The 27772-nt window shown below is 39.0% G+C and overlaps 2 protein-coding genes and 1 long non-coding RNA gene across 3 annotated transcripts in view; all 3 read right to left on the bottom strand.

The window, feature by feature from the left end:
• The window catches only part of LOC128616750 (NLR family CARD domain-containing protein 3-like), a 76391-nt gene extending 55177 nt beyond the window's left edge, over positions 1-21214 (bottom strand). The window contains exon 1 of the mRNA XM_053639543.1: positions 21019-21214. The gene's annotated coding sequence lies outside the window, so the exon portion shown is untranslated. The remainder of the gene's footprint in view (positions 1-21018) is intronic.
• LOC128616755 (NACHT, LRR and PYD domains-containing protein 3-like) lies at positions 10350-19457 on the bottom strand. Its single transcript, XM_053639550.1, has 6 exons — positions 19257-19457; positions 17201-18968; positions 15928-16101; positions 13009-13182; positions 10982-11155; positions 10350-10767 (listed from the first exon to the last, which is right to left on the bottom strand). Exons 1-6 carry the CDS (start codon positions 19291-19293, stop codon positions 10593-10595), a joined length of 2502 nt encoding a protein of 833 aa, XP_053495525.1. The 5' UTR covers positions 19294-19457; the 3' UTR covers positions 10350-10592.
• Positions 21215-25876: 4662 nt separating the features above from the next.
• Positions 25877-27455, bottom strand: LOC128616770 (uncharacterized). Its single transcript, XR_008387484.1, has 3 exons — positions 27350-27455; positions 26979-27006; positions 25877-26256 (listed from the first exon to the last, which is right to left on the bottom strand). It is a non-coding gene; the product is annotated as an uncharacterized LOC128616770 (long non-coding RNA).
• Positions 27456-27772: the final 317 nt, after the last annotated feature.

Below are 27772 nucleotides of genomic sequence, written 5' to 3'. Positions count from 1 at the left end.
ATTTTTTTTTAAAAAAAAAACATTTGACTATTTAACTTATTACATTTACTGTGTGTGATTTTTTTTTTTACTAGTTTTGTTTAAATAAATAAAAAAAATCTTTTAACAATGTCAAAGAGTTGTGGTGAAACAGTTTGTAATCAGGGAGCAGTAATTAAATCTAGAAAATGCGACTACGACGGTTTTTGTTCCTTTGAACAGCCCGGTGACACAGAGACATTACAGTATTTAATTCGGACAATGGAGGATCAGAATAGATCTGAGTCTACCACTGATACATTGTTGGAATTATTAAACATGGCTAGATCAATGGCTGACAATCAAGCAGAATCAATTCCAACTTCGTCGTTAGACCATGATTCAAATTCACAACAGGTGGGGTGGGGGTCAGACAACAAATCGTATCAATCGTTTAATCCTTCAGAGCAAAATTTTGGGTTATCCAAATCGTCTATTGAATCTATTGTAAGAGAGGGTGGAGATGTTGGTGGTTATACGGTGGTACCGAGAATCAGATTTAATAGTTTGGAGATACGGCGTTGTATAAACATGTGTGTGATAACCGCTCCAGACCTGGCTGAGTACACTATATTTCCGCATGATATCATGTCTGAAATAGTGTCGTTTTCCAGACTGCTGACCGGTGATGGGGGTTTAATCAACATTACCTTGAGAGGCCCTAGTCTACTCTCTGACGTTAACGCTGTCTTGTCACCTGACAACGATTACAACGTGTACGTGTTCACAAACCAGATTGAGAACATTATTCAAAGCAATTCTAACATGCGGGCTGATGACTGTCTGGATCTAAATGTGTCTATAGCTCGTGGTAAACACGGTGGTGCTTATCGAAAGATATGTGATCTAGCCCATAACGAAGTAATTGCCAGAAACAGAATGAATCTGTGTTGCCCCGACAATATATCTAAGAATCTGTGTTTTGCAATCTGTCTGGCCCATTTTATACATCCACAAACGTTGTGTACTGATCTAGAACCGATAGCCAAGTCTCTGCAGAACACTGCGGGGTATTCAGCAAAAGATAGGGTTTAATGACATCACATGGTTTGAACGGTTGTTACACATTAAAATAGTGGTGTTCCATAAAACATGCACTGGTCGGTCGGAACGCTTTACGACCAATGATGAGCCTCATAATAATACCGTGTTCTTGTATCTACACAACGAACATTATTTCATGATTAAGAACCTAAAAGCGTTCATTGTACCCCATATGTGTGCGACTACTGTCACCAAGGTTTTACTAGCTGTAGAGACCACAGGTGTAAATACGTTTGCAATGTTTGTAATGCACCTGATTGTCATAAATACGCTGGCAAAATGAGGCAATGTCACGAGTGTTTGCGGTACTGCAGATCAGCCTACTGTTATTAAGTGCATAAACAAATGCAGATATAACAACAGTACGCTCAGTGTGATGTCACTAAATACTGTCAGAAATGTAAGAACACTGTATTGCAGAACACTGTATCCATTGTAAAGCTGAATTGGTTAATGACGGAGTACACAAATGTTTCATACAACCGATAGAAATGGAACCACCTAGCGACAAATACATTTATTATGATTTTGAGACACAGCACATAGACGGTAAACACGTTGTAAATTTCATATGCACCATTACATTTAATGGGGAATAGTTCACAGCCACTGGTACAGACTGTATAGATCGACTTGTTAAAAAGTTTAGATAGCCACGTTATTAGAATTTCACATGGGTTGCACACAATGCTTCTGGGTTTGACAACTTTATACTTTTGGAATATTTCACAAAAGCAGGCCTAATACTTCAAATTACTGTGCAAGGCTGTCAGATCATTTTAATGTATGACAAGACATCCAACCAACGTTTCATCGATAGCTACTCATTCATCCCTATGCGTCTGGCCATGACGTCCGCTGCGTTAAATCTAACCTGTGCTGAGAAAGGTCATTTTCCACACATGTTCAATAGAATAGAAAATGAAGACTACGTAGGACCATACCCTGACAAGCATTTCTATGGCTATGAGACAATGTCTTAAAAAGAGAGGGCTCTGTTTGATGAGTGGTATGTTATGGTATCAGGTAAGGTGTTTGATTTTAAAAAAGAACTCACCATGTATGGCAAGAACGACGTCGTTTTGCTCCGTGAGAAATCAATGAAGTACCATCACGAATTCATACAGTGTACCAAACTCAACCCATTCAGATACACCACTTTAACAGCGTGCTGCATGGCCATGTATAAAACCCGCTTCCTACCAAAAGACTCCCTAGCTCTGACCTATAACACAATAACACAATAACACAAACATAACACAAAATCACAACAAGACATATTCAACCGTTTCCACTGAATGGCTTGAATATGTCAAAACAACATGTGGCATAAACATTCAGCACCCATTAAACCACGGTGAGATGGTGGTTGGAAAATACCATCTCAATGGTTATTATGAAAAGGATGATGTCAAAATACGCTTTCGAATGCAATGGTTGTATGTTTCACGGGCATGATTATCATTATAACCCCAACCATTTACATCCGTTATCAAAAGTGCCCTATGGCTTGCTCAGAAGACAATTTGATGACAAAGTCAAAATATTGGAAAAAGCATATGGTCTGGATGTTGAGGTAATGTGGGAGTGTGATTGGAATAACCTTAAACAGACCGATGTCGCTGTAATGGCCTTTATGTCCACTTACACACATCCTGAAAGATTGAGACCGCGCAACGCTCTATTTGGTGGTCGTACTAACGCATACAAATTGTATCACAAAGCCGATGTTGTGAATAAAATCAACCTTTTTAGCCTAAGTCAAAAACTTCAGAGACAGAGAGTTTAGTAGATGTCAAAAGTGAATAAACGTTATTGAAAACCAACAAAGTGTGACTGTCTGCAGAGAGTCTGAATTGTATATATACAAGCATGTCTTTATATACCTCCCTGACGTAGTTAAATTATCCCTAGGTGTGGCATTCAACTTTTCTTTATAGACCAGACCAATCACCATTGCCTTAACTAATTATTCACATCCATACGATACCTTATATTTGTGGCATATGTGTAGTCAGTTGTATATTCTTTAAAAGTTTTACCAGACCTGGGTTTGTTTACCATGTCACGTATTTCATCCTATAGCCTCATCTTGGTACTTTTCCCTTGACCCTTATCTTTTCTTTTGTCCCTGATTTACAAGCTTAGGAGGCTTTGTTTAGAAACCCAGTTCTGGAATGTGTCTAATTGCTTTTTTATTGCCACAAAGTGAAGCTGCTTTAAACAAACACAAAACACTTAATGTACACACTTAGAATATCACGTGTTAGAAAGCGTTTTATAGTTTTAGTTGCAGAGAGGTACAGACTAACACAGAATTCCTCCAACTCAATCCACACTTAGAACACAACCCGATCAAACATTGTTCTATTGATTTAGATTATGCTTTCCAACCCATACAGATTACTCGATTATGTTTTAAGTAGTAATTCTAAATGTAGGTTACATATTGAGTACACTTCATAGATATTTGCAATATATTTTCTAATACCGACATTTGTGAAAAAATAGGATAGGTCGACTTTACAAGTTTGTATCCCTTTTGCCAGGCCAAAAAATGTTACCCCATAGGACATCCACAAATAATTTTCAAGGATTTTGAACCTCTTGAAAATTATTATGGGTTTGTCAAAGCTACAGTGCTGCCACCACGAAAACTGCTTCACCCCGTCCTTCCCTATAGGACTGGTGGTAAGCTTATGTTTCCACTCTGTCGTACATGCGCAGAACATCAGAATCAGACAGACCCGTGTGGCCATACTGATGAGGAAAGAGCGATTTCAGGCTGTTGGGTCAGCATCGAGCTGTTGAAAGGTGTGTAAAAGGGTTATGTTGTAAACATAAAGTGGATGAGGTGTGGCATTTTACACAACGGTTAGAAACTTTGTTTTGTGACTATGTTAAAACATTTTTACAATACAAACAAGAGGCCAGCTGGTTGCCCACACATGTTGTAACGGATGCAGACAAGGAATCCTACATCTCAGATTACTTTGGGAAAGAGGGAATTAAGATGGATGTTGATAAGATAAGTCATAACCCAGCACAGCGTTCTATTAACAAACTTCTGCTGAACTCACTTTGGGGTCGTTTTTCCATGCGTGAAAACTTGCCATGTACAGAACTAATTTCGGACCCAGAACAGTTTACACAACATATATTCAGCGACGGTTATGACATTAAACACTTTTCCTTCGTGTCAGACAGCGTAGCACTAATTCAGTGGTGTTATGTGGATGGGAAAGGGGGTCAGACTCGTGACATCAACATCTTTCTTGGGGCTTTTACAACAGCTCATGCACGTCTAGAGCTGTATGAGTTGATGGACAAATTGGGCGATAGGTTGTTGTACAGTGACACAGACAGCGTGATCTTTACATCTAGAGAGGGCGACTGGGAACCTCCGTTGGGGCCCTATCTCGGCAATTTAACTGATGAGGTTGGGGATGGTGATCACATTATCAGATTTTGTTCAGGTGGGCCAAAAACATACGTCTACCGCACTACCAAGGGCAAGGTTTGTATGAAAGCCAAAGGTATCACACAACAGAATGAAGAAAAAAAAAAATCTCTGTGACTTGGATGTAAGTTCCATGAACCAGGCTGGTTTGAGTATTTCAGAAACTGCTGATCTCCTGGGATTTTCACACACAACAGTCTATAGTTTACACAGAATGGTGCAAAAGACAAAAAAAAAAAAAAAACCTCATGAAAATTGCCAGATTGGTTTTAGTTGTCAGGAAGGATATGGAAATTCATATACTCAGCAATAAAAGAAACATCCTCTCACATTCAAATGTTTTTATTTACAACAAATTTCAACTGAGCAAGTTTCACAGATGAACAGAAATGGAATAACGAGTCCTAGAAAAAAGCAAGGGGTGGGGGGCAATATCAAAAGTAACAGTCAGTATCTGGTGGCCACCAGCTGCTTTAAGTACTTCAGTGCATCTCATTCTCATGGACTGCACCAGATTTGTCATTTCTTGTTGTGAGATGTACCGCTACTCACTTTTTTTTTTTTGCAAATTACATGTACATGCAAGTTAGACATGGTTACATGTAATTTTCCACTGCAGAGATGATCAGCTGTCCTTCCTGTCTCCCTGTAGCACGATCTTAGGTGTCTTACATTACAATCATTACAGTTTATTGTTCTGGACACATCTGCAGGCCTCATGTCTCCCTGCAGCAGGTCAATGGTATGTTCACTCAGGTGAGAAGGAACCCTAGACATCTTTCTTCTGGTGTCAGTAGAAAGGTCTCTTTAGTGTCCTAAGTTATTGTAACCATGACCTTAATTGTCTACCGCCTGTAAACTGTTAGGGTCTTAAGGAATGTTCCACAGGTGCATTAATTGTTTATGGTTCATTGAACAAGCAAAAATATTGTTTAAACCCTTTCCAATAAAGATCCATAAAGGTTATTTGGATTCTACAATATTATTTTTGAAATACAGTCTCCTGAGTCTCATGGGCACAGACTCACCCAAACTGGACAGATGACGACCTGGGAAAAAAAAACAGATAAAAATGTTTTCGAATTTCATATCTACATGATTTCTTTTTCATTGTTCTGCTACCACATGATAACTGCATGAATGTCCAGGTGTACAGGGGCTCCTAAAATAGTGGACGGTGAGTGTATATGAGCATTTGTGTCCCATAATATTTTATTTCATTCATTTTTTTAATCAATTAACCTTTGAGAAAACTTGCATTAACTAAGTGATATAGGAAATACTATGTCGAGTATGAACAGAATTGGTTATAAATTATATTAATTGACAAAGTTTCCAGTGAAATAATGTTTTGGACAAATGTCCATTACCAGATGTGTAAGCAGAGTGCTTCTGAGGCTGAAGTGAAACCAGTGGTGTCAGAAGTGGGACATATGGATGGAGGTAAGTGATCTTTTATTTTCTGCCTCCATGTAGATGTCCTTGTATTCTTGAAGTGTGGGTTGAAAATATCACATCGTTTTAATCCATGATGTTTTTTTTTGCAAATGCAGGCATCGTAGAGACTTTCACTGAAAGTACTTTCAATGAAACTCATTTATTAACGGTGGCATTATGCATTCGAGACACTTTGGGGGACCCTGGATGGGATTATGAATACATGAAGTGGGCATTAAGTGCATGGGAAGATATTAAACCTCAATCAAACGTAGAATATCCTCCCAAGAAAAGGGCACTTCAAAAGACCTCACAAAAATTTACCATGAAAATTTAGCATGTAGCTGTCCCTCCCCCGATTCCCCAAGCACTCCACTGCCATATCATACTCATCCGTCTGAATCTGAAGTAGAAAAGTTCGAGGGCGCCACCGCAAGCCCTGGAACAGAGCCAAACATGCGAGCTTGGCTTCATACACGTTGGTAAATGTTATACCCTGAAACCGCCTAGCGTTATGGAAATAAAAGTCATTTGTGATGCTCTGCCTTTGACTGATAAACCTGGTCATTTTGTTGACTCACTTAAACATCACACCAGATACGCTCAGTTAACCTGTCCTGATTTTCATTGTATTCTCTAGCATTAACTCTGTGGGAATAGATGGGGGTCCAAAAATACACTCCCTAGTTCAAGTTCAAGTGGTTTTATTGTCGTTTCCACCATATACAGCTGGTACAGTACACAGTGAAATGAAACAATGTTCCTCCAGGACCACGGTGCTACATAAAACAAGACACTAACCACATGAGACGACACAGATCTAAATATGAGCTACACATTCTACACAAAGTGCACCTGCAGACGTGTGCTAACAACACAGGACAGTACAATACTACTAAAACAGGACAATATTCACAGTAAGTGACAGTGTACCGCACTGTCTACATGTTACTACATGTTACTTCCCCTGACGACCCTGACATTTAGTTTTTTTCACAGATTTGTTGTCATCCCTTCATCTCCTTTCAACTTACTAGATCAGGATTTAATGTTTAAACTGACATGTTTACTCACAATACGGACAGTTTACACTGCTCACTCCATCTAACCTCTGTCTCTCTTCTGTTTGTCATGTTGCTGATGATGAGCATGAGCCTGACTGCGCCGAGCGTCTGCTGCTTGATGCACTTGCCTCAGTCCATAAAACATTGTGGGCTCAGTATTCTAACAAAGAGGATCATATACAGTTACCCCTATATACTGCAAATCTGAAGACTACTCAGCCCATTTATTGTAAGCAAAATTATTCTGCGTCGTTTTCATGTTGTTTCTCATGCTGCATGAAGAGTGGGGATCTTGGCTATACCATCGTCTGACCTGTGCTAGAGCAAATGTACAAGAAAAAACGCCAAACATGATGCATTGCCACCACCTAGTGGCCCCTTTTAGGCATTGCAAATTGACTTCACACACATGCCAACTGCCAGAGGTCTCAAATACCTTTTAGTTACTGCGGACAAATTCTCCAAATGGGTAGAAGCTTTCCCATACTCAAATGAAAATGCCAACACTGTTGTTAAAATTCTAGCCAAAGAAATAATCCTGCACTATGGACCTGCACCTCAGGTTATTGATAGCGATAATGGATGACCCTTTGTTTCTAAGGTAACACAGAAACATTGCAAATATCTGAAGATTGATTGGCACTTCCACATCCCATATCATCCACAAAGTTCAGGGATCTTGAAAAGAATGAATCATACCAACAAGAATCTCCTTCCTAAGGCGCCTCCCTAGAGAATCCCTCCAGCAATTGGGTTCACCTTTTGAGTACACAGAAGTCCCTGTCCCTGATCTGACACAATAATCTCTCTGTTCATAATTAAATCAAGCAATGATCTAGCTCTTCCGCCTTTCTATATATATATATATATTCTGATAATTTCAGCATCAAACTAAGAAGCTTTCACTGAACTCTGTGTCTGTGTGACTTCTTCCCAAACTCGGTACTGAGAAGGTAACAGTAGTATGGGTCCAAGAATTTAATTCTGATTCCAGTATCAGCAAAATCTTAACAAGTTCATTTTTTAGATTCATTTTCAGGAATTAAGCTCATGCAACTCGAGTGTGAAGGGGTGGCGGAGCATAAACGAGTCCTCAAATGTGACAGCACCCCGCAAAGAGGCCCCATTTAAGGGGGTTGCTGAGATGTTGCTGCACATTATTTTAAGATGAAAATTTCTGATTTCTAATTTAAATGATCAACACTAAGGGGCCCTCTCAGTATGTGGGGCCCCAGGTAATTGCCTACCTTGCCTGCCCTGTAGATACGCCTCTGGGTGCGCCTGATCAGAAGTCCGGTGATTGAGAAAGAGGCAGTGTGTGTGTGTGTTCTGGGAAGTGTAGTTCATGGCTTCCATGTCTGTAGCCCGTGAAGCATGTTGGGAGATCTCTGATGTTCTTGTGGTGAATCCATAGTTGTAAAAAGTCATTGCACATTTCCTTGTGAAGATTTGAACACCAAATAGGAATGAGAATCTGTAGTTTTGTAATGGATTGTGGTGTAAGTAGACAACTGACTTGTTGCATCACTAGAGGGAGGCAGAGAGCACTGTCTTAATCATAATCAGTGGCCATCAGCCCCACCTGTCTTCAGTCAACCTTGCCATACATGCAGTCCTCTTCAAAAGTATTGGAATTCTTTTGTTTTTGCTATACACTGAAGACATTTGGGTTTGAGTTCAAAAGATGAATGAGACAATAGATCAAAATTGAAGCTTTATTTTCATGATATATACATCAAGATGTGTTAAACAACTTGGAACATTTTGAGATGAGCAAAAATATTGGAACCGATAGTCTTCAAGGAAATCAAAGTAAATAACACTATTTGGTTGCATATCCCTTCCTTGCACTAAATAATCAAGCGCTGATCCACTGACATCACCAAATTGTTACACACTTCTTTTGTGGTGCTTTTCCAGCCTTTTACCACAGCTTCTTTCAGTTGTTGTTTGTTTTGAGGGGTTTCCCCCTTTAATCTCGTCTTCAGGAGGCCATGCCATCCCAAAGGCCATGCTCCAAAATAAAGTGGAAAGATTACCTAGAAGAGTGGAGGTTATTATAACAGCAAAGGGGGACTAAATGTATAATTGGATATTCAACAAGCACATATGGGTTTGATTGTATTGTTTTTTTTTCATCTTCACACCTACACACAATCAATGCGATGCAGACATATTATGACCACACGCTACCAAGCCCCCAAAATAATAGCCTGTCCAGTTTAGGTATAAATGGCATTGGCACATTTATAACACACATTTGCCGTCAACAGAACTTGTTCTTCCAGCAACCAACAATCACAGTGTAGCAAAGGATTCAACCACTGGACATGGTTCTATAGACAGGAAGTGATGTGTATAAAGAATCAGTGCACCCTCTAGTGGGCATGAGCAAAAGCGCCTTCAACCAACTTTTCCAAATTCACCCCTACCTTTAATGGTCACCATCCCGGTGAACACTGAGAGTCCCATGAGTAGAACGCCTAAAAGATGTCCTAGAAACTAAACCCATTCCTGACTGATCAAGGGACTGAGCTATATGAAGATCTAGAGAAGTTTCTAAATTCAACTCTTGTTCTCGTGTGGTCACCTGGGGTTGAGACGCTAAAGATGAACCTATACTCATAAAAGAGTAATCATTTTGTACCCATGTTGGACTAGACTGAAGCACTGAGGGCTGAGAACTAGAATCAACTTGGACTTGACCCTCAGAGTTCCTTACACCCGTTCTCGTGTGGACTATGGCCACTTGTGAATAATCTCCAATTCTAGGTCCTTCTGGCTCTACTCACTCCTGGGGCTGGAAAGGGCCAGTAGACCATTGATTCACCTGGCATATTGTTGCCAGGTAAGAACAGACTTAAGTTCTGAGCAATGGACAGTTTTAATGGGTCCATCTTCTCCATGTGGTCTGATCTTATACAGTGTTCCCACTTCACCAATGTAGTCCACAATCTCAAACCCAGTGGAGCGCCAGTCATCCTGAATCTTACAGCAACCATGAAAATGATTCTTACAATACGCTAAAGTGCCAGGGGGTAGTACTGCTACTGAGTCAGGGCAATTGGTCCTACAGTGAATGACCAAAGTCTCCAAGTACCTTCAGGAACTGGTATAAATGGAGGTCAAATACTTTTGGTGTTACAGCAGATATTTCTTTACGTGTGTTAATTTCTCATGTGTACGACCTTCTGCCTGTTCTTGACTTTGTATCTGCTCTGTCCCTTTAAGTTAATGATTCAGCTCCCAAACTGCTGAAAATGTGGGACGGGTTCTAACGCTTCACCAAAACTGCTTTATCCTGGAGAAGAGGTTTGAGGTGAGACTCCTGTCATACGCCTGTCCTGGTGAGTTTATTATCCTTAATGCTGAAAGACAGAAGAGCATCAGTGTAAACACACATCATCAGCATAAACACCAACACACACACACACACACACACACACACACACACAGAGACACACACACACACACACACACACACACACACACACACACACACACACACACACACATTATTCAGTATGATACAGTAGAGTAGAGTAAAGAGACAGTAAGTCAGTAACTCACTATAATGTCTCCAGTTTACAGTGTGGATCTTTCAGTAGATCAGAGAGCCGCTTCACTCCTGATTCTCCTGGATTATTACAGTTCAGATCCAGTTCTCTCAGGTGTGATGAGTTTGACCTCAGAGCTGAAGCCAGAGCAGCACAACCATCATCTGTAATACTGCAGTTATACATGCTGCAAAACAAAAACCTTCTAACACTTAACACACTCAGTTTTAGCTCTGAAAACATCAACTACACAAAATCTTTACATACAGAACATTTACTCTCCATCTCACACACACAACAATGACAATCACCACAGATGGAAACTGGATGCAGCTGTGTTAATTAAAACTCTGCTATGTGTGTGTGAGTGTATGTGTGTTTGTGTGTGTGTGTGTGTGTACCTCAGTATCTCCAGTGTACAGTGTGGATTCTCCAGTCCAGCAGAGAGCAGCTTCACTCCTGAATCCTGCAGTTTATTGTTACTCAGGTTCAGTTCTCTCAGTCTGGAGGAGTTTGAGCTGAGAACTGAGGACAGAACTCTACAGCTTTCCTCTGTCAGATTACACCAACACAGACTGGAAGAGAAATGATGAAGTGTTAGATTTATTTATCTGATTGTGAAATGAGGGGTTTCCATCAGGTGGGAAATAAAGTGTTTACCTGAATACAAGGTTCTAATGTCAGGATAAAAATATAAAATGAACAGCCTGTGTATGAACAATAAACTAGTATTGGCATGTTATTAAAGTAAATGTGTGTGTAATGTACACTGATCTACATGCTGTAGAAATAAATGTACTTTGTTCTGATGTGAGAAGTGATGTAGATATTTCAGCATTAACACAAAGCTGAGTTTCACAGAGACGCTAAAACTGTTGGAGTTCATTGTTCTTTGGAGCTTAATCTAACTTTCACACACATACAAATCACATAACACACACACACACACACACACACACACACACACACACACACACACACAGAAAAACAAAGCGCAACAGCAGAAACAATGCTAATCCACACCATATAAAATACACACTTTAATGTTTTACTCATATAAAACACTGGGCCTCATTTATCACACTGGATACGAATTAATTTCTTCATAAACAGTGTGTAGGAGCATTTACACAAGAACTCTTTAATGTGCAAATTAAAATGTAATGTTATGGAACATTTACAGGATGTTGAGAGAAAAGGTTGATGAGGTGTTGGATCAGAGTTAAATGGGTGTTGATTGGTCTCTCTTTGTGCTAACTAACCTATCACTTTTCTCGTTAGGCAGGCTTTACAGTCGACCTCTCTCTCTTTTAAATGGTGTTTGAACATAAATGTGTGTCGGCAGAATGTGTACACAACCACCCTATGATGGTAAAAATCCATCCACTCCTTTTTTATAGTCTCGATAAATCATAAACAGAGTCTCAAAATGAGCCTTTTTTGTTTTCGCCCTAACGTGACATCACGTTGGAACAAGCCCCGCCCAGGGACTCTGCCCTATTAGCATAGCTCCTCCCCTGAGTGAACTGCACGCAATCGGCCATGTTCTCCATGCTAAGAATGAACATGAGTCTTCATGTACTCCCGGCATCAGAGACACTGAAGACGCAGTGAAGTTTTATTTTTGAAGGAAATGTGCCCCAAAAATACCTGAAGTCATTTCACACCTGACTGCTTTGTGAACGAGGGTCAATACAAAGCAGGATTTGATAAAAACTTGATTCTCAAGCATGGATCAGTTCCCACTGTTCGTGATCCAGCTTCATATCCAGAAGATGGAAATATCGCACTTTATATTTTGGGAATGTTTGCAAATCGATTTTCCGAATGAGCCAGAGTTATGTCTTCATTTTTATTTTTAACCCGAAATCACACCTTTATTATGCACAATACAGTAAGGTGATTGTCTTTTTGAAAACTGTGTAGGTTTTCACTGAATCATTTTACACCAGGCTGCTTTGTGAATAAGGTTGTTAGCAGATTCCACAGCTAATGTAGTATCGGAAGCAGGAGCTGTTCTCTTCCGGAAAGGGGGCAGGGCGCAGCAGCTCATTTGCATTTAAAGAGACACACACCAAAACAGCCTGTTTTTGCTTCCACCCAAAAAGGGGCATTTACAGCAGGGTATAAGATCTGTGGGGTATTTTGGGCTGAAACTTCACAGACACATTCTGGGGACACCTGAGACTTATATTACATCTTGTAAAAAGGCTTAAAATAGGTTTCCTTTAATATTATATTCATCATTTTATTTTATTTTCCATTGTGAAGCACTTTGAGCTGCATTTTATGTATGAAATGTGCTATATGAATAAAGTTATTATTATTATTATTATTATTATTATTATTATTATTATAACTGTTGTTGGGGTGGGTGTGTGTGTGTGTGTGTGTGTGTGTGTGTGTGTGTGTGTGTGTGTGTGTGTACCTCAGTGTCTCCAGTGTACAGTGTGGATTCTCCAGTCCAGCAGAGAGCAGCTTCACTCCTGAATCCTGCAGGTTATTGTAACTCAGGTTCAGTTCTCTCAGTCTGGAGGAGTTTGAGCTGAGAACTGAGGACAGAACTCTACAGCTTTCCTCTGTCAGATTACACCTCCGCAGCCTGGAAGAGAAATGATGAAGTGTTAGATTTATTTATCTGATTGTGAAATGAGGTGTTTCCATCAGGTGGGAAATAAAGTGTTTACCTGAATACAAGGTTCTAATGTCAGGATAAAAATATAAAATGAACAGCCTGTGTATAAACAATAAACTAGTATTGGCATGTTATTAAAGTAAATGTGTGTGTAATGTACACTGATCTACACGCTGTAGAAATAAATGTACTTTGTTCTGATGTGAGAAGTGATGTAGATATTTCAGCATTAACACAAAGCTGAGTTTCACAGAGACACTAAAACTGTTGGAGTTCATTGTTCTTTGGAGCTTAATCTAACACACACACACATACAAATCACATAACACACACACACACACACACACACACACACACACACACACACACGTAGAAAAACAAAGCTCAACAGCAGAAACAATGCTAATCCACACCATATAACATACACACTTTAATGTTTTACTCATATAAAACACTGGGCCTCATTTATCACACTGGATACGAATTAATTTCTTCATAAACAGTGTGTAGGAGCATTTACACAAGAACTCTTTAATGTGCAAATTAAAATGTAATGTTATGGAACATTTACAGGATGTTGAGAGAAAAGGTTGATGAGGTGTTGGATCAGAGTTAAATGGGCGTGGCCACTCAGCACAAGAGCTAGCTCTTTATGTATGTGCATAGCTGCTTTATCTGCTCTTTATTCTGACCCTCAACCCAGTGTTTCTCCACCAACACCTCACTGTCCTCTACTTTCACATTCATCAGGCACTTATGGAGGAGTTCTGGACTGAGCTGGAGCTTGGGGAAATAGCATCAACACTGGACGAGTGCGCTCATTCTTCTTCCTGTATTCATCTCTCTGTAATAAAACTACTTCATCTGAGAGGACGAGTCTACTGGTGTTTGTCTAAATTTCCACGACAGTAAACCGAGAAAGCAAGTGGCAGATGTGGTAAGAGAGACACAGCATGCATTCTGATTGGTCTCTCTTTGTGCTAACTAATCTATCACTTTTCTCGTTAAGCGGGCTTTACAGTCGACCTCTCTCTCTCCGTGAGGTGGGGAGGTGGCCAGTGATGTCACCTCCTTGAAATGAGTTTTGGCATGGTCACGCTGACATCTGGGGAACCAACTGTTGTCAAAGCCAAGAAACCTGGAACTGTGGAGAGCCTGCAGTCAAAAAGGGAAAGCGACAGAGCCCGTGCTAAAACGAGAATAAATATGGGCATGGCTTTTGAGAGGTGGCGAAAACTCAGAGATCTGAAGGGATTGAAGACAGAGATGCTTTTTTCCTGTTAAACAGGTCAGACATTTCAGTAGCTCAATAGGTAGCTAGCTAACTTGATTCAGCTGTTTGTTTGTTTTGCTATGGTCAGTGTGGTAAACTGCACTTATTTTCTGCTAGCTATGAGAGAGAGCAACTCTCCTCTACTTCAAGAAAACCGTATCCACCTCCACCTCCGCTGTCGAGTATTGGAGCTAATACACAACAAACGAATACTTCAGTGTTGCCAAGTCTCACGAGACAAATAAGCAACTGCAGCTTCAAAAACAAGCCCAATATTATTATATCCTGTTACAGGCTCAATGTAAACAGACTCAATAAATGAGCCTACAACATATTAAACTGAAACCACTCGCAGTTTAAAACTAGGGCTGCAACTAACGATTATTTTCACAATCGATTAGTTGGCCGATTATAATTTTATTTATTTATTAATTTATTCCCGATTAATCGTATGGGGGCAAACTTTCAGTGCCATTTTCTCATTTATTTAAAATAAAATCCACAAACTGAGTGTTACAAATAAAAACTAAAATTTTACACAACTGTTTGTCCAAATATATAAGACTGAAAACAACCCAATACACACAGACACACACCAGAATATATATTCTTCATTTAAATTAAATTAAATTTATTATTAATGTTAAATATGAATAAAATAAAATAACATATATGGAAATGATTGTTAAATATAATAGCCTATAATTGTTGTGGAGTGAGGGGGTCCTAGTGGATTGTTTGAAATATGCTAGGGGTCCAAAGCTCACAAACGGTTGAGATCCACTGGTCTAGTGTATGAATTTTAGAAAGGTAAAATAGTCTCAAATGGAAAGCATTAGTTTTTTACTAACCAAATGAAAATTAATCCGCCAACTAGTCGGTTATGAAAATTATAGTGAGTTGCATATATATTTATTTTTTATATATATTCATATATTTCTGCATATGTTTTTGCACGGTGGGATGTCAGCATAAAATTAAGATAAGAAATTAATCGATGTCTCCCGGCCACACCTAAAACGCGCTCACAGACAGCCGCCTCATCATGCGAGTACTGAACTGAGTTCTCTTTAGAGGCTTATTATGCTTTGATGGAAGTGAATGTAAACAGTTGGGGGTAATATACAGTATTACACTGTACAATATATACATATACATGTACAATATACATGTACAATAATATACAATACAGTATATTAGGTCTGTGCATTAGGTCTTAAAGTGACAGCAGTCTAATAAACCTGCTGCTGTCTGTGTAATTAATGTTCATCAAACAATAAAAACACAAAGAGAAAATCACTCACTCAAATATTAACATTTGGTAATTATTATTATTATTATTATTATTATTATTATTATTATGACTATTATGACTATTATTACCTTTACTATTATTATTACTGTTGTTGGTGTGTGTGTGTGTGTATGTGTGTGTGTACCTCTGTATCTCCAGTGTACAGTGTGAATTCTCCAGTCCAGCAGAGAGCAGCTTCACTCCTGAATCCTGCAGGTTATTGTGACTCAGGTCCAGTTCTCTCAGTCTGGAGGAGTTTGAGCTCAGAACTGAGGACAGAACTCTACAGCTTTCCTCTGTCAGATTACACCTCCACAGCCTGGAAGAGAAATGATGAAATATCAGAACTCTGACCTCAAACACACAAACACAGCCATAATCCAGCTAAAATTTACCATGTAACAGAAATGTGAGTGTGTTTCTCTTACACACAGAAATCAGAGGACAGGACACCACATCAGTACTATTATTATTATTATTAATATTATTATTATTATTATTATTATTATTAACTAATGCTTTATTATAATAAAGCATTTGTTCAACAAAAAACCCTTCTGTTTTCATTCCTTTGGATCATTACAACTGATAATAATAATAATAATAATAATAATAATAATAATAATAATAATAATAAATTATTATCAGTTGCAATGGTCCTTAAAGGACTGAAAAGAGATGGTTTTTTGTTTGAACAAATGCTTTATTATAATTGAAACTTGACACCATTTTTTTAATGAAAGTACGTGTTAAAAGGTCTCCAACTAAAAAATAAATAAAATAAATAAGAAATCTCCCGTTTGAACAAAAAGGAGCAGGACGTGCTGTGGCTTTGTTTGGAACTATTTCGTTGGTGAAACAGAACAGAAACAGACAATAAAATGTAAGACAGGTAATATTAACTTATTCTTTCTGTTAGCATAGCATAAATAAAAATAACATCAGATGTGTGAGCTTTAATATGTCTAAAATAATTTAATATGTACTGTAGCTGCACAGCCAGACTGCTCCTGTACCTTTAACTTTCTCTCTCTCTCTCTCTCTCTCTCTCTCTCACACACACACACACACACACACAATGTCACATGTTGTATTCATATTGTTCCCATGGTGATTAGTTCACAAAATGATCAAAAAGCAGTCATGAATACATGCAGTTATTTTGTAGAGATCATTTTCATCAGTTTTAGAGAAAAGGTAATAAATGGTGATATAAGGTTTTGTCCATATGGTCCAGATCTCAGTGCAGACGTAACGTGTTAGTGTAAAAAGTGAAACAATCTTCTGTAACAGTACCAGAGGTTTGTTTAAAGATGATTAGAGTAACTATTAACAAGCATTAATCCAAACAGTGCAGTTCAGTGTTACATTAAAATAACAAACCATGCAGTAATACATTTATAAATAAAAATACTCACTCAGCTTTTCTGGAGGCTTTGACCACTGGCAGCAGCTTCAGAAAACATTCCTCTGATCGGTCATATTTCCTCAAATCAAACTCATCCAGCTCCTGATCTGAGTTCAGTAACACAAACACCAGAGCTGACCACTGAGCAGGAGAGAGTCTGGTTCCCCTGAGACAAAAGTTCTCTTCTCTGTTCAGGTAAGTCTGTACTTCCTGCACTAGAGAATGATCATTCAGTTCATTCAGACAGTGGAACAGATTGATGGATTTCTCTGGAGATGGATTCTCCCTGATCTTCTCCTTGATGTACTCGACTGTTTCCTGTTTGCTGTGAGAGCTGCTTCCTGTCTGGGGCATTAAGCCTCGTAAGAGAGCCTGATTGGACTCCAGTGAGAGACCCAGAAGGAAGCGGAGGAACAGGTCCAGCTGTCCATTCTCACTCTGTAAGGCCTTGTCCACTGCACTCCTGAGGAAATCAGACATGTCTGACTTTCTGGAAAGATCAGACAGATCAGTGGTTTTTTGTTCTGTTACATTTCTTGTGATGAAGGAGAGAAATGCGTATAAAGCAGCCAGAAACTCCTGAACACTCAGATGTACAAAGCTGAACACCTTCCCCAAGTGAAGCCCAAACTCCTCTCTGAAGATTTGGGTACACACTCCTGAGTACACTGCAACTTCTCCAACATCAATGCCACACTCTCTCAGGTCTTCCTCATAGAAGATCAGGTTTCCTTTCTCCAGCTGTTGGAAAGCCAGTTTCCCCAGTGCCAGGATACTCTCTCTGGTCTGCTGAGGATCAGGGTCACATTTCTGATGGTACTTTTGGTCCTTGTGTTTGATCTGAAAGATCAGGAAGTGTGTGAACATTTGAGTCAGAGTCTTGGGGACCTCTCCACTCTCTGCTCCACCCAACATTCTCTCTAGAACAGTGGCTGAGATCCAGCAGAAGACTGGGATGTGGCACATGATGTAGAGGCTTCTTGAAGACTTCATGCGTGTGATGATTTTATTGGCCAGGCTCTGATCACTGATCCTCTTCCTGAAGTACTCCTCTTTCTGAGGATCACTGAAGCCTCGTACCTCTGTTACCTGGTCTACACACTCAGGAGGGATCTGATTGGCTGCTCCTGGTCGAGAGGTTATCCAGAGGAGAGCAGAGGGAAGCAGATTCCCTTTGATGAGGTTTGTTAGCAGCACATCCACCGAGGCTGACTCTGTAACATCACACAATCTCTCATTCTTCTGGAAATTTAGAGGAAGTCGACACTCATCTAAACCATCAAAGATCAACACCACTGTGTAGGAGTCTAATAATTCTAGTTTTCTCATTTCTGGGAAAAAGTGATGAAGCAGCTCCATCAGACTGAGATTTCTCTGCTTCATCAGATTCAGCTCTCGAAAGGGAAGTGGAAACATGAAGGTGACGTCCTGATTTGCTTTTCCTTCAGCCCAGTCCAGAATGAACTTCTGCACAGAGACTGTTTTTCCAATTCCAGCAACTCCTTTAGTCAGCACTCTTCTGATGGACTTGTCTTTAAAGAGCTCGTTACATTTGATGGGTGTCTCCTGTGTTGCTGGTCTCCTGGACGCTGTCTCAATCTGTCTCACCTCATGTTCATTATTGACGTGTCCACTCCAACCCTCTGTGATGTAGAGATCTGTATAGATCTCATTCAGAAGTGCTGAGCTTCCATGCTGTGATATTCCTTCATTAATTCTTTTAAACTTCTCTCTCAGGCTGGATTTCAGCTTTGGCTGATACACAGAGGCCACAGACTCTAATAAACAAAGTAATAACATGTTTTAATGTAAAATCACTGAGCACAATATAAAATGTAAAATTCTTTCAAATGCTGCTGTTCATTCCTGATTCATGGACTAAATATTATTGAAGGAACAGGACCACTTTACAGAGTAATCACAAACTGGACCACGAACAGAACAGAAAAGCACCAGATGTACATGATACTAAACTCAAACTTCAAACTAAAGGTGTTCATATCTAAAACTATTTCCTCTCTCTAAAGTGAACCTGATGGAATAAAGCCATGACTCAGAGCTCTTACTGTTGTGCAGTGTGTTAGCGAGATCTGTGTGGTTCATGTTCTTCAGGACGTGCAGTGTGATCTTCAGCGCTCCCTCTCTGACATTGTGCAGATCCTCCTCATCCCCCTCCTCCCTCTCAGTGCATGCTGGGTAATCTGGACTCAGGAGCTTCCTAAACCTCTTCAGCTCATTCTTTATCAGAGTGATGACTTTGTGTTCCAGCTCCTGGTTAGAAACACACCAGAACACATCTAAATATTATAATGTTACACACTGAGAGATGCTTTTATTTTATGAAAAGAAGAAAGGTCTCTTTCTATTACCACAGTTACAACTGAAATTCTGTCTGATTACCCATAATGCTGCTGCACATCGATAAGCCTGTGAACGGTCATTATCTTAAATAAAAAACCTGCAACCTACTCACACACAAGTTACACACATTAAAAAGACACACACACCTTGAATATGGAGTCCAGCTGATTTCTGCTGATGTTTGATTTCTTCTTTTGTGGTCTGTGAACAAATAAAACACATGATGTAATATAGACTATATGTATTCATAGCTGCACAACACACTAATACATACAGAGACAGATATTTAACACTATCCTCTTAACACAATACACTGATTTCAGGGTTTCCTCACTGACACTAATATATTTATGAATAAAATGGTGATCTAGTCATTAATGTCCCAGGTGTAAATGTTGTTGTGTAGCACCACAGACCCTCCAGCTCAGGGACTGCAGGCTGAACGGAACTCTTAAAGCAGTTTTCCTCACTGCCAGTCCGAGAGCTGCAGCACTGCACACTTTAGTGTTTTACTGCTTCAACACCTGATAAAGCTCATGAAGGGCTTCATAATGAGACCAGTGAGTTTGATCAGGTGGAACACTGCTGTACAACACCTCACTGTACTGACCTCACATCAGGAGAACTGGCTCTGTCTCTGAAATCAAGTGGAAGTTCCATTGACCGGTCACTCTTCATGGACACACAGCTGGGTTCTGGTGAGTCTGATCTCTTTCCCTCCATCATTCTGTAATTAGAACAGAAATATCAGCAATAATTAATACTCTGCTGTCTCAGCACTGTTACACAATGTGTTCATCATTAAACACCAATAATTCCATCTTTTTAATTCAGCTACAGTCTGCACACTTATTCAAACAGGAGACACGCCTCATACCTCAGGAATTACACTGATGTCAGGAGTCCCAATCACAGATAACTGACTCAGCTGGGTCTTAAAGCCTGTAGAGTTCACTGACTCAAAGCTACACTGCTCTTCTCCTCCACATTACACAGTCCTTTTTACTCTTCTCTCAGTGAATGATTTCTCTAAACTGTTCTTAGATCAGATCAGTGATATATTCACTGCTATTAAACACCTTAAACCAAAGTTTAGTTCCTCTGTGAACTAGTGAGTGTTTAGAGATACAGATCTGTTCCCATGAGACGGTGTGTATTTATTGCTGGTGAATGGAAAAGTAACTCACCTCTCGTCTTTCTTTAAGTCCTGGTCTCCAGACACACTCATGTTGGAGGTCATGTCTCCTTCTCCAGATTACAGCAGGACACACGTTTACTTCACTCCAACATCGGTGTGTCAAATCAAACCCTGTATCAGCACAGAGTTCACTTACAGGAAATAGTCACGGTATCAAGTCATAAACAACCTGTGTACATTCAAACTTCAGTACAAACCCACAAAACTCTTCTGCATCTGGTGTACATTCAGTGTGTTTATATATTATAGCTTTAGATTTAGATACTCACTGTGTTTTTACTCCTGAAATGGTTTATTTTCCCATCAACACAAAATGGAGCTGCCTAGTTTTACTGACACCGTCTAACTGGTTTATCTGGTTTATTCTGCAGATCAGGAAGGGCCGTGGTGTGTGTGTGTGTGTGTGTGTGTGTAAATAAACAATATTTAATGGTGGATTTTATGTGATTCTGCAGTAATACATTAAACAGTAAAATTATAACGGCGCATTTTCACATGCTACGAAAGGTTTTATCTTCAAAGTGGGCGTCTCCGATCTTTTAGTTTTGTAATTACAGCATAGAAAATAATCCTGGAGGTGCAACTGTTTCCAATATAACATGACCTGCTGGTGAAAGTGGGATAATTTAAACAGGAAACATCCATCCACCCATCCATCTTCAACCGCTTACTCCTTTTCAGGGTCGCGGGGGAACCTGGAGCCTATCCCAGGGAGCATGGGGCACAAGGCGGGGTACACCCTGGACACGGTGCCAATCCATCGCAGGGCACACTCACATACACACTCACACACCCATTCATACACTACGGACACTTTAGACATGCCAATCAGCCTACCATGCATGTCCTTGGACTGGGGGAGGAAACCAGAGTACCCGGAGAACCGGAGAACCGGAGTACCCGGAGGAAACCCTCACAGTACGGGGAGAACATGCAAACTCCACACACACAAAGCCACGGGAATCGAACCCCGACCCTGGCGGTGTGAGGCGAACGTGCTAACCACTAAGTCCACTACTGTGCACCCACAGGAAACATTGAATATTGAAATCATATCTAAGTAAAAATTTGATCCTCCCAATTTCTTAAATATTTCTCTGGGAATATGGAACCAGAAGTTGATGTTGTTTAGGAAAGGTTTTAACCATTTAATTTTCAAGGTCCCATTTATACAATTAAAACCGATGGCTTGTAGGCCTCCACCTTTAAATTCTTTGGTCATCTCTGCTCTCTTAATGTAATGAATTTTCCTGATCCAGATATAATCAAAATCAACCTGATTTATCTTTATTAATAGCTCTACTTTGAATATGCAGGATAGATATTCTACATGTTCTAGATCTCTGTTAAGCGATTTTGCTGAACTGGCATTAGCTCACACTAATTCAAATTTAACTTTAGAACGGAGGCTTTGGAGAAAATGTGAATTGTATGTAATATCTTGGGAACTTCCGTTAGCTGCTTCATAGAGATGGTTGTATCATCTGCTAACTGGCTGGTGATTACTGGTTGCCCAAGTACCTTTAATGGAACTATGTTTGAATTTGTAATAAAAATAGAAAGCATTTCTGTATCCATTACAAAGAGAAATGGAGAAATATGGCGGCCCTGTTTAACCCCACATCTGATGATAAATCAGGGTGATGTACCTCCTGGTAAGGAGATTGAACTATTTGAATTTTCATTAAGAGAATCTCACAACCCTGTGAACTCGTCATCTATACAGGGAATACAATCTGTGATATGGTTAAAGGAGGAGTCAGTGTCATCCATAGAAAAGGCTAAGGAATATAATTTATTATAGAAAGAGACTATTTTCTGGCCAATCAAAGCTGGATCTGTGATTACTTGGTTATGAATCAAAAGGCTTTAATTGGCGTTCTCTCCTGCCTTCTTTTTTCTAATGGACAGAAATATGCTTCTTTCCACTTCCGCTATCCACTTTTCAATTTTTAAAAGGAATTTCAAACTGTATTTGCAGTTGCATTACCTATTTGTGGACGCATAAATTGTGACAACTCAAATGAAAATGCAAATTGTGTATTACCGTTTACACGAGCGTACAGTGTCTACCAAATTTCATATGGAAACACAAAGTCCATTTGCAATTGCATTTCCCATGTCTTATGAGTTATGATCCTGCCATATTGAAATAGCAATAACAATTACCCCCGTTTGCTATTTCACTTGCACTGGGTCGTCTAAGGAGCCTGCCAAAATTCAAATTCCCTTTGCATTTGCATTTCTGATGCCTTGCATAGAAACCTCCCAGATAGCATGGTGACATTGATTCAATGTTGAAATTCCATCAGAATCATCATGTTGGTTGAGGTTGAATATTCAGAGCTAAATAATATTGAATCAACGTTGATAATTCATATGGCTGAGTCGCAACCGAATGACTCCTTTGAACCAATTCATTTTGGTTAAAACAATTGATCTGTCCAACACTGAGCTCACGAGATGTCACTGTCTGAATCAGTGTATAACAAATCATTTACTCGGAACACCTCTGAAATGAAAACATAAGTGTGCTTACGACATTTAGCAAGAGTGGTTAGTAAGATTTAGCCTTAATAATCCGCAGTATTTTCAGTTTATTTATATGACTGTATTCAGCTTACCTATAAAATCATTTAGTTTAGACTGGAGCGAGGTGAAACCAGAACAAAACAAGTTGTTAGCTAGCTGCTAATTTTATTTAATTGTATATAGTAGAAAATTAGACTATTAGTTAAAATAAAATTTTCATGCTACTTTTTAATATTGATATGATCTTATCTTACAAAGGTATGAAAGCCAGTGGAAAAATCACAGCTTTTTTTTTTTGCAAAGAGGGCAAGACAGGATGACAGTGAGAGTGACAGGTAATATCTGTGTCTGATAATTGCATAGCCTATATATAATTTGGAAGAGGTTGTAAAACTGAATAATTCTCAGCCACAGCCCGGAAGAAAATGAAGGGCCAAAACAAAGGTGAAAACAATGAGGCACAAAAGAAAGAAACATCAAGGTAAGAGATCATACGTAATATGACTCTCATAATCAGACTCTCTTACGAGGCTTAATGAGACAGACAGGAAGCAGCTCTCACATCAAACAGGAAACAGTGGAGTGCATCAAGGAGAAGATCAGGGAGAATCCATCTCCAGAGAAATCCATCAATCTGTTCCACTGTCTGAATGAACTGAATGATCATTCTCTAGTGCAGGAAGTACAGACTTACCTGAACAGAGGAGGTAGCAGTCGTCTCAGTGGAACCAGACTCTCTCCTGCTCAGTGGTCAGCTCTGGTGTTTGTGTTACTGAACTCAGATCAGGACCTGGATGAGTTTGATTTGATGAAATATGACCCATCAGAGGAATGTCTTCTGAAGCTGCTGCCAGTGGTCAAAGCCTCCAGAAAAGCTGAGTGAGTATTTTTATTTATAAATGTATTACTGCATGGTTTGTTATTCTAATGTAACACTGAACTGCACTGTTTGGATTAATGCTTGTTAATAGTTACTCTAATCATCTTTAAACAAACCTCTGGTACTGTTACAGAAGATTGTTTCACTTTTTACACTAACACGTTACATCTGCACTGAGATCTGGGCCATATGGACAAAACCTTATATCTCCATTTATTACCTTTTCTCTAAAACTGATGAAAATGATCTCTACAAAATAACTGCATGTATTCATGAATGCTTTTTTATCGTTTTGTGAACTAAACACCAGTGAACGGCACTTTTTCTTTTCTCCTTTTATTTGAAAGTGACATTGAACAGAACTTCACAATTGAGAACAAGAAAAAACATAACACTGTCACCATGGGAACAATATGAATACAACATGTGACATTGGCGATATAGAGGATATAGGAAAATATCTGTCAATAGACATGATTCATTATTCTATTTTCTGGTCCTATGATATGTATCACCATATGACACAGCCCTCTCTGCACTGAGGGACACACGTGAGAGAGAATAAGGACACTGTCACACCTAGCTTGTTTGGTTTTTACTGATCAAACTTCCTCTTTAGATTGGATCTGTAGGGTTACAGCTGTATACTGGTGATGATCGCGGTATGAAAATTGACGGCTATAATACAGTGTACATTTACTTATCTACTGCATTGAAAAAAAGTAACCGGACGGAGAATCTCACCTGATCAACTTGCTCCACACACACACACACACACACACACACACACAGTGGAGTAAATTTTAGAGAGAGGTGAGGCTGATATCACCATCTGATGGTCTCCATCCTCCACTGATAAAGAAAGTAAAATCAGCAGTGTGGGATTAGTTTACATGAAAATGAAAGAGGATTGTCCTCGAGGACAAATATCCAGTTGGCAAAAACATAATAATAATCCCTCTGTGCAGATCAAGGGATATGTCCAGTTTATAATGTTAATCCCTAACAAAAAATGTGTGAGCATTGCCATTGCGCTGTGTATGTCGGCCACATGCGCTGAATATCCAATCACATCAGCCATTTATCCAATCATATCAGTCAAATATGTAATCACATCAGCCAAATATACAATCACATCAGCCAAATATCCAATCACATCAACCAAATATACAATCACATCATCCATTTTTCGACTCACATCAGCCAAAGACAGAGGAAAAGAAAATTAGAAAAGAGCTCTCAAAAACATCTCATGTATTTCTCCTAGACAACAATGAGGTCTGTGTGAAACCAAAACGAGATTATGGCTTATTTCTCCTGTTTCTCAATTTTTTCTCCTGGAGAAAAAGCATCACAAAATCTCAAAGTAGCCTCCTTTTAAGTTTCAAAATAGATCTCATCAAGCTCTCAAATAATTCTCAGATTGTCTCAAGTTTGGTGCGTCTTTTTGATCTCAGGCAGAGAAACCAGAGAGCTCTCTCTATGATCTCAATCTATTCTCATCCCAGTCTAATTTGTGCATATCATGGTGAGCTCAGACAGCACAAATAAAGACTCCAACACTTTCTCATCCAAACTTAATGGTTTCTTTAAAAAAAATAAATAAATAAAATCATAAAGAAACTCAAATACATGGTCCTCATTGTAATGTATTTTATATGCTTGTCCATGACAAAAACAAACTCCCAAGACATTTTAAATATGTTTTGATATTTACATGGTGAAAATTGGGGTTACATAATGCAGACAAAAGCAAATCTAAATATTTTTCACTGGATATTTCAACATCAATAATCTAACAATATTATTTGCTCTTAAATAGGACATAGACATTGGGAAAACAGCTTATTAGTAACGAGGATGATAATCAGTTAGAGTCTATCATTAATATCACTCAGCTCCAAGTGTCTTTCAGTTTCAGAAAATGATCACTTTCTTGTAATGCAGCCATTTAGACAAGGAAGACAGTATTTTAGCTGTATCAAAGCAAACCTGCCAAAATCTCAGAACTGACTCATAACTGGTGTAAATGTAGTATATTCAGGAAGACAAGGTATTCCTTCAGTGCAATAGTCATCTGGCCTCCACTTTGATTCTAGAAACCAAAAGAAGAAAAATGTTGTAATACGTTTTATAGATTTGTTGTCAGTTATGTACACAAAATGTTGAAAAGCAGCATTGGTAAGTTTGTGGCTCACTAGTCTCCTTGTGGTTATTTTCCATAGTAAGTCACATTCCATGTAAGTCTAAACACATTACCAATTACTAGACATCAAGGTGTCGGAGTTACCTGAGCTGCCATTTAAAGCTTTGTAAACCAATTCAAGTACAAGTGCAAGTCTCACATCAGTAAGTAGTCTTTTGTTAACACTATTAACACTACTACTGATCACAATTTAAAGCTCTATAACATGGTATTTCTTACATTGCCACTATATGAATAGACCAGATGCTATCTTTGAAACATCTGAATATTTATTATACAGTTATATGAATACAGTGCAAATGACATTATGGTAGCCCAGTAAGCATGTCAGCCAACTGTGCAGACACACCTGGATGGATAAAGGGACATAGCACCTTCCTACACATTTCAGCTGTCAGATAAGTGTGCTGCTGTCCAAGCCCTCTCCAGCCAATTCTTTGTTTATACCAAAATAGTCAGTGCTGACATTGGAAGTAGTCTGAGGGAATAATTTACAGTATACCATATTCATTTTCCCAATTACTATGGAACCAAAATTCTTTGTGTAGAAAATTGATCACGCTTCATTACTCTATGCAGTTAGATGTTTTACATTTTTGAATAGTTGTTACCTGCATTCTCCACTCCTTGTGTGTCTACCTATAAATTGAGATAAATAATACAGTTATCATACTTCAACCACAATGCATATTTCAACTGGATGTGCAAAATATTAGGAGGACCTCAATATAACTCAGTACAGTTCAACAGCACCACAAATTACAGTCTACAAAATTATACTGCATTATTTTTATTCACGTGTACTCAATAAATTGGCAAGTATATTCTTAGTAAACTGTCATTTCAAACAAAAAAAATTTCTTAGTTATATAAAAGTATTTATCAATGCTGTCAGAAGCAATGCAGCTGCTGAAATTTGGCTGGGAGAAGAACATAATAACAGCTGTCCATATAACAACAAAGACGTCTGAAATCTTTTCACCTTTCTTCTGTATCTTCTGCAAATACTTTGCTGGCTCTTGACTTTTCTCCTCCAGCATGAGTCATACCTCGGTGCCATTTTCAAATTTAAGAAGCATCAATTACCCTGAAATAATGTCAACAGACAAAAAAGAACCTCTCTGAGTACAAAGAAGCATTTTTGAAAACTGAATAAAAAAATCAATCATATAATCAAAATCAAAATGCCTCTCTCTCTTTCAGTTACATTACATTTCCAACTGCAACTACTTCATGGAGCATACTATAGTATATGATTTAATCCTATTTTCACATAGACAGGCTACAAAGGAAAAACCAGCTTAAAGTGTCTCAGTAAGGTGTTGGGCCACCACATGCTGCTAGAACAGCTTCAGTGCTCCTTGACATTGATTCTCCAAGTCTCTGAACTCAACTGGAGGGATGA

This window comes from Ictalurus furcatus, chromosome 13 (assembly GCF_023375685.1).
Source record: "Ictalurus furcatus strain D&B chromosome 13, Billie_1.0, whole genome shotgun sequence".
Classification (NCBI taxonomy): domain Eukaryota; kingdom Metazoa; phylum Chordata; class Actinopteri; order Siluriformes; family Ictaluridae; genus Ictalurus; species Ictalurus furcatus.
Note: the sequence above shows the minus strand (reverse complement) of the source record. Positions and strands in the feature narration are given on the sequence as shown.